This window comes from Mesocricetus auratus, unplaced genomic scaffold (genome assembly GCF_017639785.1).
Source record: "Mesocricetus auratus isolate SY011 unplaced genomic scaffold, BCM_Maur_2.0 Super-Scaffold_100007, whole genome shotgun sequence".
Lineage (NCBI taxonomy): Eukaryota > Metazoa > Chordata > Mammalia > Rodentia > Cricetidae > Mesocricetus > Mesocricetus auratus.
Genome location: NW_024429191.1, coordinates 65,478,785 through 65,490,683, shown reverse-complemented (window position 1 = coordinate 65,490,683; position 11,899 = coordinate 65,478,785). Strand labels below are relative to the sequence as shown.

The 11,899-nt window shown below is 44.4% G+C and overlaps 2 protein-coding genes across 3 annotated transcripts in view; one reads left to right on the top strand and one right to left on the bottom strand.

Annotated features, from left to right (window-relative positions):
• Window positions 1-11,899, bottom strand: part of Trim37 (tripartite motif containing 37) — a 140,778-nt gene that overhangs the window by 17,535 nt on the left and 111,344 nt on the right. The window contains exon 25 of one of the 2 annotated variants that reach the window (XM_040749422.1): window positions 9,180-9,461. The exons of the other annotated variant lie outside the window; for it this stretch is intronic. Within the exon in view, the coding sequence (XP_040605356.1) occupies window positions 9,317-9,461 (145 nt within the window). The 3' untranslated portion in view covers window positions 9,180-9,316. Of the gene's footprint in view, window positions 1-9,179; window positions 9,462-11,899 lie in introns of those variants that run through there. 2 annotated transcript variants of the gene reach the window in all.
• The window catches only part of Ppm1e (protein phosphatase, Mg2+/Mn2+ dependent 1E), a 129,859-nt gene that overhangs the window by 97,727 nt on the left and 20,233 nt on the right, over window positions 1-11,899 (top strand). Inside the window, exon 2 of the mRNA XM_005076890.4 lies at window positions 11,099-11,217. Within this exon, the coding sequence (XP_005076947.1) occupies window positions 11,099-11,217 (119 nt within the window). The remainder of the gene's footprint in view (window positions 1-11,098; window positions 11,218-11,899) is intronic.

Genomic DNA, 11,899 nt, shown 5'->3' with positions numbered 1-11,899 from the left:
AAACAAATACTGAATTCTAGTTAATGACACGCACATCGAGGCATGTAGAAGGAAGTATACTGACACCAGCAAACCACTTTAATGTGCATGAAGAATAAGGGGTATGGAGTTAATCAGCGAATGAAGAGCATAGTGTTAATGACAGAATCTAAGTACTGGGTATATGAATTTCAATGGGAAAATATGTAACGAGTCTTTCTCTTTCCTGCCAGCCAGCTCCCAAATAATGACATGGAGACTTCTTATTAACTATGAAAGTTTGGCCTTTAGCTTGGGCTCATCTCCACTACCTCTTATAACTTAAATTAGCATGTATCTTTTAATCTACATTCTTTTATGTGGCTCAGTAAATTTTACTCTGTACTGCCTATGCTGCTCCCTCTGTATCTGGCTGGCAACCCTGCCTTTCTTCTTCCCAGAGGTCTCTCTCTGCCCCAAAGTCCTTCCTATCCTCTCCTGCCTAGCTATTGGCCATTCAACTTTTTATTACACCAATCACAGCAACACATCTTCACACAGTGCATAAATATCCCACAATAAAAGTATCTTACCCTTTCTGTACATCTGAAAATTTCCACAATGGAATAATGAGAAATGGACAATACCTTTGACACCATTGACAATGGTTCCTCAGTTACTGCATGAAGAGAAGCAGGATTACCATGGAAGTCATGTCATTTGCTCAATGTGCTTCTAGTAGAAGGTAGGTTTTCCCAGAAGTAAGGAATGCTGTTGGGGCTCCTGTGTTCATTACATTGTTTGCTTTATGTCAATGGAACATCATCTTGGTGTCAACTCATGGTTTAAAATTCCTTTAACTTTGGGAGGCCTTAAAATTGAATTAATTTGCCATGCATGGTGGCATACCTTTAATGCTAGCACTCTAGTGGCAGAGGCAGGAGGATCTCTGTGAGTCTGATGCCAGACTGATCTACATAGTGAGTTTCAGGACAGCCAGGGCTGTGTAGAAAAACCTTGTCCTGACCTCCTTTCCAAGAGTGCACTTGAGGCTCTCCCAAGACTTAAAATCGGATATTTGAAAGAATAAAATTTCTATGTAAAATATATTGGTAAAATAATTTAGGAAAATAAACTACAACTTTCCCTCCTCAGCGATTTATTTAAATTTTGGTGAATGCACATATGCTGTTCAGACTAGAAAGGACTCTGCAATCTGCTGCAGACGTTGCCTGGCGTGTGAAGGGCTCAGAGAGCAGGAAGCAAAGTGAAAGGCAATTATAAATACACCATGCATTTTAGCTGGCTTGATAGTAAGACTCAGGATTCCTCAGTTGTTACACATTTACTTTAAATCACATCCAAAGTGCAAGCAGTGACAAAGGTTGCAGGCCCCAGAGAAGCGCCTGGGAACAAGTTGCTCACAGATTTCAGGGGCATGGTATGGGAGTGCGCTGGAAGGACACTGCTCACATACCTGAGTACCTTCTGGAGGTACTTTCTTCCCTAATCCTCATCCTCACAGCCCCACACAAACTCAGCAGTGAGCCAACCCCAGAACTGTCCTCCAACCTCCACACACATAATTTCAGGAAATTACGTATTTATTTACCTTTTTTGGTTTTTATGAGACAGGGTTTCTCTGTATTGTTTTGGAGGCTGTCGGTCCAGCCCAGCCTGGAACTCACAGAGATCCTCCTGCCTCTGCCTCCCGAGTGCTGGGATTAAAGGCGTGCGCCACCACTGCCCGGCAGGAAACACTCATTATAAATGAAGGTGCACAGGAGAGCATTCGTATCTCAGCCAGCAGCTCTTCAGTGAGCACTAGGCAGAGCACAGACACGGGCACCGGGCAGCGCTTCCCAAAGCAGATGAACACTACAGTGTGGGAGATGCAGAGGGCACCCATCAGCAGACATCACCCTGTAATGTAGGAGGGTGCCATGTACAGACACCCAGGGAGGACACTGCAGCATGGTGTTGTCTGAAGCCCTTGAGGGAACAGACCTGAGCACACAGGATCCAGCATGGAAGATCACATGCGGACACTCTGGCAAGGGCTATCTCAGGACACAAGCGGTCTGCTTTTGGGAGAAAGGTGACAGAATTTCCTGCTAGGACAACTTCACTCTGTGATCTTGTACTTGTACTACTGTTAGTTTAGTCTTGGGTGACTTTGTAGCAGCTAATTAGAACCCACAGAAAACCTGGGATACTGTAGGTTTTTCTTGAATATCAACCTAGTCAGAGTGAGCAAAAAATAGTTGCTAAGCTTATGCTGATAGGCACAGCAGGGAGACTACTGCTGTGAACCCCAAGTGCAGAGTGGTGGGCGCGAGGCACCTGGTGGGCATGAGTTAGATCCCTACAAGACACGAAAGAACCTGTGCTGTGTGGGCTCAACCAACTGACTCCAGGTGGCGCTCCTAGAGGCTGCTAGACAAAGAACAGCCTGCAGAGGAAGGGACCCAGCCCGTTAACTCCACATAGTCCACTAAGAAAAAGGATACTGTCAGGTAGAGAATTCGCCTTCTTTATTTTTAGTTGAATGTGCTATTTTAGACTTAAACTCCTTGTGATTAGAGGAGAAGGGGGTGATCAGGAATCAGCATCGTTTGCCATTACCCAGGCAGATGCATGCTGAGGAGACAGCCCCGCCATGTTCCCGTGGGCTAGGAACTGCTCCGTGGAATCTGAGATAATTGATGGAAACGTCCCACCTTCCAGAATTCCTATTACCTCAGAAGAGATCTGCCCAGCCTGCTGAAACACAGCTGTGATGTGCAGACGCCCACATTGCCAGTGTCAGGAAGGATGTACTTTTAAACCTCTAATTTATCTAATAATGTCTTTGGTGATTTGTGTAGGTTTGGCATTGTAATCAAAGTGCTTCCTGGCTTCGTTTATTCAGTTTGCAGCTTAAAATGTATACTGTCCTGATATGCATGATACTAACAAGTTGACTGAGAAGAGACCACCCTTGGTCTCTGAAAATGAAGCAAATTTATTGTTTCTATAGTGTGTTAATCTGCTTATACCAAGATAGCACCCAGTGCTCACAGAGCCAGCTTGCATCATTCCAGCCGCATCCCTTTTCCTTATTACTAATGGACCGGATGACTACACTGATGTTAGCTCACAGGTAGGGACAGAATAATAAACTCTTGGAAAAAAATTAAGAGGGAGGAGGATGGATTGTTGTTGAAAATACAAAGTTCTTTTCTGGGTCGTGGTGGCACACGCCTTTAATTCCAGTACTCAGGAGGCAGAGGCAGGCAGATCTCTGTGAGTTTGAGGACCACCTGATCTACATTGAATCTTTATGCGCTTGAGACCAGCCTGTTCTACATTGTGAGTTCCATGACAGCTAGGACTACAGAGACCCTGCCTCAAAAATAAAACCAAAAATAATAAAAACTCAATAATACTTGGTTTATGAAGTTTATGGCATTGATGCTATACAAAGTCCAAAGGAGTCTGTCCTAACTAATGGATGCACTGTCAAGACCAACTGTTGCCTAGGTGCTAGGATCAAAGCCGTGTGCGTGCCCAGCACACCCAAGTTCAGGACGACACCCAACACACAGAGCAGAGTATCCTTACAGACTTAGAGAAGTAATATTGTAGGTTGCTGTCGTGCTCTGTTGCCCAGATTAGTCTTACACTAGCATCTAGACTCCAGGGACCCTGCTGTCCGCCTCTCATAGCTGTGAGAACAGTTATGTACCACTGAGCACAGCAAGTTTATACTTCTAAGCTGCCTTTGACCCATCTTTGAAATGAAGAACAATACTTACTTCGAATAGAATGACAAAGGTAGCAGTTTATGCCTGGAAGAGTTTGGAGTTATCCCATCTTCTTACTTTCCCAGCGGAGGAAACGAGAGCCTGGAGTTTGGCATCCCCTGAGTCCCAGATGGAATGAGCCTTCCTAGTTTCTCATGCTTCTATAACCTCCTGCCTCCAATAGGCCAGCTCAACAGCATTCTGGGGATGAGCTGGTAGGACTTGCAGATCTCTTGATGTCTAAATATGTATGTTTGGGCATCAGAGTCATTACTGACCCTGAGTTCTTTTGTCCATCCCCCCAATCCCCCCCCCCTTCCAGTCCAAGGTCTTGTACATGTCACACAATGCTCTGCTCCCAGCCCGGTTTTTTGTTTTTGTTTTTTAAATTTTCATAACAACATAAGAGAAATCACTTACGCTGTAAAAATTGATACAAAAGTATCTCCCAAGTCTAGAGGACTCAAGAAATGAACATGCCCGGCACTAAAATCTCACTTTCTTTACTGCTCTGCTCATCCCGACTCCTTCCCTCCACCCCGTGTTTAGGAGTGAACCCAGGGCCTTGTGCTTAAGAAGCACATGTTCCATCGCCAGACTCAGCCAAGCCCTGCTTCTGATGTTATCTGGGTGGTTCTTGTGATGGTTTCAAGTTTCTTTCTAAATACTGCCCAGACACTGTAAAACAAATTCACATAAGCACTGAAAAGTGCTTAACTACTGAAAGTCATTAGGATGCAGTTGTACTTTGTAATTAAAAATTTCCCCATCACATTGTATGTGATAGCATCACCTTTAATCACAGTTCTCGGGGAGGCAGAGATAGGCAGATCTCTGTGAGTTCTAGGCCAGCCTGATTCACATAGTGAGTTCTAGGACAGCAAGAGCTGTATAGTGAGACCGTGTATGAAAAGAAAAAGAAAAAAAAAGAGGGAGGGAGGGAGGGAGGAAGTCTGCAGACATGTCCGGGGACAGGTGGGTTTTTTTCCCCTTTTTATGAGGTGGTGGGACCCACCCTTATATGGTCTGAGCATGCACACTCCACCAGTGAGGAACACTCTTGGTCCTTCTTTTTGAAGTAGAGCTGAAGGCAAGATTGGCCTCTCCACATGAACACTTGGAAGCTAAAGACAATGCTGCTGGCCACTGTGAGCACCAGGAAAGGACAGCAGGACATTCATGACCCACAGTTTTCTGGGGTCTGCATGTGCTTATTCCCAGAGCTCAGCTTCTGATGTCAACAGGGCTGATCGGACTTATGATATATAGCACTGAAAAAATAAGTATACATAAAATTTCAAGTACATATTCAGGTACTCATTAATATAAGTAGCTTTAATGAAGTAGACTGTTTTATTTCTTCTGACTAAACATAAATGGGTCTCTAAAGATTTTTGAACATTGTTCAAAAAGTGTCTATGTGTATATCTGACTTAGAAACAAAACAGTCTGTTTCTATCTATGAATATATAAACTCTGTACTTTGGCGTTTGAGATAGAAAAGGAAGTGACAAACTGCTGTGTGGAAACATCCTTTTTGCATATAGGGTCTAAATTGCTTGGAAGTAAGAATGGAAAGTATTTCAAAGAATCTGTCTTAAAGCTGTCTATACCCGTATATATGTAACACAAGCAAAACCGCAATTTTTTATTGTGTTTGAGGACCCTAACAAGATTAATTTGATTTTAGAGGATCTAGGTCACCCAAAGGCCAGCATTGCCAAAGTCAAGTCACACCACGTGACAGCGGTGCGTCCAATGCAACAGCACTTGATTCGTTTATTTATTTACTTATTTAACCTGTGCCTGTTTTGTCTACGTGCATGCCTAGTGACTACAGAGGCTGAAAGAGGGCACTGGATCCCCTAGAACTGGGGTTGCAGACAGTTGCTAGGACTCGACTCAGGACCTGTGAAGAGTAGCCAGTGCTCTTAACTGCTGAGCCATCTCTCCAGCCCCAAACAACAGCATTCTAGTTCTACTAGCTAGCTTCTGCTATTTGCTATGCTTACTACATTTTGCCGAGCTCCAATGTCTTTGAAGCATTTTTGTTTTGTTTTGTTTTTACGAGACAGGGTTTCTCTGTATCGTTGAAGCATCTTAAGAGGATTTATGAAGGAAAGCAGCTTCTGTGCCACCATCATGTTAGTCACTCTTGGGAATTGTCTTCAGACGACAAGCACTAATGATGAGTCTGCATCTGAGGTGTATCAAGTATTCTCTGCTGTGACTATGTTTTAGACATTTGCAATTCTCATTTCTCAGTGATTCATGCGGGTGATTCCATGTTCTGACGTGCAGACAGAGCTGACAGAGGTGATGCCTGATCTCATTTTAGTGAGCTAATCTTCCTCCCTGCTTCACTGAAAATATTTTCATTCTGTCTGACAAAAAGTTAAAAAAGTACATGAACTGTAACTAAAAACGTATCGCAAGTGACACATTATCTGTGATTAATGGTGTGCGCCTTGTTCTCCTTCGTTGTCATCGTCTTTACTTTGATGAGCCTAGACTGATTGCTTAATTACACAAAGGTAATGCTTTCTTGTGGAACTCTCTGGAGCTAGATCACAGCAAAGTTCTCACATCATTTTTTAAATGCAGCTTTAGAAACAAAAGAACTGATTAGGTCAGAGTCACGCATACAAGATGTGAGGACAACCCATGTGGGGACTGGAGCCATTGACTCCCAAGACAAGGTCAGTAATCTGGACAGCAATGGAAGAGATGAGGTGATACCACTCACACAGCATTGGACCTTCATTTCACTGCTGTTAAGGAGCAGTAGACATGAGAAGTGACCCTCCAGCACACCACACCTGGAATACTACTTAGCTCAACTGTGATGCTCGCCTACCATGGAGTGGGGCAGGGCAGGGCAGGGCAGGAGGAAGCCAGTTACAACAGGTGTGGTTGTGCAGACCTGAAACCCCAGCTGCTCAGGAAGCTCTCGAGTTCAGGGCCTGTTTGGGCAGTGTAGTGAGACCTCGTGCCAAAATAAAAGTTAAGACCAGCAAGACCAGTGAGTCTCGACCCTCCTAATGCTGCAACCCTTGAATACAGTTCCTCATGTTGTAGTGACCCCAACCATAAAATTCTTTTTATTGCTTTTTCATAGCTGTAATGTTGCTAATGTTATGAATTATGACACAAGGGGCCATAATCCACAGGTTGAGAACCACTGGCCTAGGGCTTAAAGGTACTTACAACCAAACTTGACTACCTGGGTTCCATCCCCAGAACCCACATGGTGGAAGAAGAATCAACTCCTGCAGGTTGTCCTCTGACCTCCACGAGTGCTCCGTGGCACTCGCATCCCGCCCCCCACCAAACAGATGAATGAATGGTTTTATGTTTTTTAGTTTTTGTTTTTTATGAAAAAGGGCTAAAGGGTAATAAGAGCACTTGCTTAACATACAAGAGGCCCTAGGTCAATGCCGAATGCTGTTAAAACAGACAAACAGGTCACAACTCCAATGATTTCATTATTCATTAAGGATCATAACCTGCAATTTAAAAAAAGTACTAGCCGGGTGTTGGTGGCACACGCCTTTAATCCTAGCACTCAGGAGGCAGAGGCAGGTGGATCTCTGTGAGTTCGAGGCCAGCCTGGTCTACAGAGCAAGTTCCAGGACAGGCTCCAATACAATAGAGATACCCTGTCACAAAAACAAACAAACAAAATAAATAAAGTACTGATGAGAGCTCAGAGAGTATTACAAACAAACAAAATAAATAAAGTACTGATGAGAGCTCAGAGAGTATCTGTAAGTATGAGGACTTGAGGTCAATTCCCAGAATCCATGATGAAAACTAGGTGTGTTGGCAGTTCCTGAAATCTCAGTGTTGGGGCCACATAGGCAGGCCCCTGCCTGTCACTAGCCAATCAGACTTGCCAAAACATCGACCCCCAACTCCAAGAGGAGAAGGAAGAGGAGGAGGGGGAGGGGGAGGAGAAGGAGGAGGAGAACAAGCAGGAGAGGGAGGGATGGAGGGAGAGAGAGAGGGAGGACAGTGCCTCTCAGAGAGAGGGTGAGGGAGGAGAGAGAGGAGAGAGAGGGAAGAAGGGAGAGAGAGGGGGAGGGAGAACACACACTCTCTCTTTGACAGAGAGGCACTAAGGAATGAGAAAGGAAATTTGAAAACCTATCTTCCCTCAGAGGTCTGGAGTGTAAGCACTGCAATTCCATGTTTCAGAACCAGGTCTCTGGCCTCACCTGACCTTTTAATAAGAACTGCACCAGCTTCAAGTGTCCTAGACCTTGAACCCAAGTACTCTCACCCACAACTGTTCATTTCCATTTAGACCACACTGGTTTGCAACATCTATTGTTTCTTGGACAACTTAAGAGTCAAAGGTTGTCCATCATTTCATCATTCCATAATTACAGCCTTAAAAAAATATTCTCCACCTTACTGTGCCTACAAACCCCAAATCTTGGCAAACAAGACGACTCTTTATCTGCACACATGCTAGTGCAGGAACACAGATGGGAGGAACTGTGCACTTACAAGGTCTCAAACGTCACCAGTCACTCAGCAGGGTCTAGCTCCTCCAGGGATTTGTTAGAAATGAAGATTAAGGGCCTTGGAGTAGAACCTTAGTGGGAGGGCCCCACAATTCTTTAATATGTTAACAAGATCTGTATCTGCTGTATTTTATTTTGCTGTGATGCACATCCATATGCAAGCCTTTGTGTAAACATGTGCTTCCATCTCTAATGCATATATCTAGGATAAGAATTGCTGAGCCACAAAGAAACTTTATATCTGAATTTTGGGGTGCTGGCAAAGCAGCTGCATCATTCTGTACTCATTCAGCAATATACAGAGTCCCAGTGTCCGATGTCATACTAATGCTTGCTGCCACTTGTCTCTTCTTTTCTAGGGGAGAAGGGAAGCAGCCAGGGACTGAACTCTGGGTCTGTGCATTCTGCCACTGAGCAGCCCCCATGCAATTCTGAATTGGCAATTTCATATACGGGGATCAAACTTAATTTTTTCCCCTGGTATTTTTTTTTTGAGATGTTTTTCCCTCCCATTAAATTGCCTTGGTACCCAATTAGATTAAATATTCCTTTTTCTTCCACATTTGACCCCCTTAGCAGCCATTCCCTCTTTCAAACTCTCAACTCCCTTGACTCTCCTCTTAAGAGTTCCTCTTTCTTTTCAGTCTTTTCTTTTTGGTGGGGAGAGGGTGTTATTTGTTTTGAGACAGGGTCTCACTGTGTAGCTCTGGCTAGCCTAGAACTCACTCTGTAGGTCAGGCTGGACCGACTCATAGACAGCCTGTCTCTTCCTCTTCCTTTGGAGTTCTGGGATTATGCGCTGCCATGCCTAGTTCTTTTTAGTCTCTATGTTCCTGTCTTCTTGCAAGCTTTAAAATACTGGGTTTTCAGTTACAGTGGCTACCTAGCAAATTATGACAAAACTTAGTGGCATAATAAAGTCATTTATTATACTATAGTTTCTTTTGCTCAGGAGTTCAGACTGGCACAGTGGCGTTCCCATTTCTGTTCCATGACATCTGAAGCCTCAGGCTGGAGAATGGTGCTATCTGAAGCTCTGTGCACTTACACGTCAGGCAGCTGATGGTGACTGCTAGGTGGGGGCAGGGGCCTCAGTTCATATCCATGTGACCCTGTACATGCTGTTTCTCCAAGTTGGCTGGTTTGGGCTTCCTCACAGTATGGCTGCTGGGTTCCAAGAGCAAGCAATCTAGAAGGAGAGAGAGGAAGAAAGCAAGAAGCCAGGCTAGCCGAAGAGCCTACTTTTGCATTTTAAAAAGAAAAAAGTTTCCAAGTCTTGTCACATTGTAAAAGAAGAATAACAGACTTTATGTGATTGACAAAATTCTAAAATAGCACGGAGCCTGTGGCTGGGACTCCATGGCAAAGCAATTGGCTAGCATGTCTGAGTAGAGCCATGCATGTAAAAACAAAATGTGGGACCAGAAACACTGCTGTGGCCTACCGCAGAAAAGTAGTCTGCCACAGCCTTCTGGTCGCAGTTCACAGCATCCTTCCCTAGTGTCTCCCAAAACCTCATCCACAATGGCATTAGGCTCAGGCTTGAGAGTCAAGATCTTTCTATGTGCTAGTGAGAGCCACGAGACAGCTCCTTGTCTATAGTTGCACTTAACCTGAAAAATGTAGGTACTGACAAGGCAAACACCCTGCCCCACTTTCCAGAGCACATAAAACGATAGGGCACAGAGCAGCCTTCCCACTCCAAAAGAGAAGGCAGTTGTCCCGATTCTCCCCATGTGACAATTTCTATTCCTATAGCATTGAAGTTTGTGGTTCTCAATTTCCTAAAAATCCAGTTAATCATTTTATACCTTTATAAAACATCTCATCACTCTTTCCAGCTTAACATGCTAAAATTACATTAGCCCACATCCTCAAACCTCTTGTCCTGGTTCCTGTCCTCCCACATAGCTACTCAAACTCAGGAACCCTCTCAGTCCTTCATCCATTCACTCACTCGACACAACTGCTAGCAAGTTCAGCAACATCTTCTCCAAACATACCCCCTGCCCTTCCTCCTCGTCCACCCCTCCCCTCCTCGTCCCCCCCTTCCTCCTTGCCCTCCCCCCCCACCCTTCTTCCTTGTCCTCCCCCCGCCCTTCCTCCTCGTCCTCCCCCCACCCTTCCTCCTCGTCCTCTCCCTCCCCTGCCCTTCCTCCTCGTCCTCCCCTGCTCTTCCTTCTGCCCCTCCTCCTGCCCCCCACAGATTCTCACAGTGCACTCTCTGTCCATCTTCTTTTATTCTTGCTACATTCTGATTGCCTTTGGCACAGAAAATCAAGTTCATATCTCATGGTGGCACTTCCCTGCTCAAAATTTCTGTGACTCCTCCCAAGCTCTTATAGTCCATGCACATGCTAGTCTGAAGTATTTCATCCCACCTTCCCATTTCTTCATAACTCAGTCTTTTGCCTGGTGGCACGTGTCATTAATCCCAGTACTCAGGAGGCAGAGGCAGGCAGATCTCTGTGCATTTGAGGCCAGCCTGGTTTACAGAGCGAGTTCCAGGACAGCCAGAACTGTTACACAGAGAAACCCTGTCTTAGAAAACTAAAACCAAACAAACAAAAACACCAACTTTAAGCTTTGCCATATTTAAGGATATGGCATCACTGGCCACCCAATATAGCTGTGTACCACTATAGGGTCACTGTATTGTTCCTTTTGTACAGTATACCTTCCTTTCAGTTTACTTGTGTCCCACCTGTCTACTCAGTCATGTCCTGGGCGTGAGGGAGTTCTGGGGCGTACACTACAGCATGGGCTGTGGTCCATCACAGCATCCCTCCCAGCGTCTTACTGAGGATGCCTGTGCTTCTCTTTCAGTAACTGCCCTTCCTTTCTGGCGGCCGCTTTAGCCAGAGCCACGTCAGATGAAGTGCTCCAGAGTGATCTTTCTGCTCACTATATCCCAAAGGAAACAGATGGCACAGAAGGCACTGTGGGTAAGCACCTTTCCCCATCACTTGGTTAAACAGACTGTCTTGTGGATAGTGCTCTACAAAAAATATCTGTAATATTAAATCCAATTACATATACCCACTAGTGACTAAATAGTAATATTCAGGGTTTTTTTTTCTTAAAAATCAATAAAAAGAAACAAGAAGAAAAAAATTCAACTACAAATTGGTAAACTGGTACATGGAAAGTACTGGAAACAAGAAACTAACATTGATGTCTAGATAGATGGTAGCGTTGGCTCAGTAGCATGGACCTACAGTCCCAGCTACTTGGAAAGCCCAGGTGGGAAGGGCACTTGAGTTTACATGTTCTAGACAGACTTAGGCTAAGACCTTGTCTCAATTTTTAAAAAGTTGGATGCCCAATAAAGTAAGTTTAGAAAAACAGTTTGAGGAAAACCTGTTCAAAATGTCTTGTTTACCCATGGCTGCGCCACTCCGAAGGCACCCTATCTTTTCTAAGAGGGTCAGCATATCTTGAATACAATTTAGAAATTTAGAAAGTCAGTTATAACAAAACTCACCAAGCTTGTTAAGTTGTCTATGTACTAAAACATAGATCTGACAGATATGCAACGTTATTTATTTGCATCTATCATTGTGTATCTTTGCTGATAGCAAGGCTATGATGCTCAACATTCATACCCACACTTAGCCTGCCACCAGC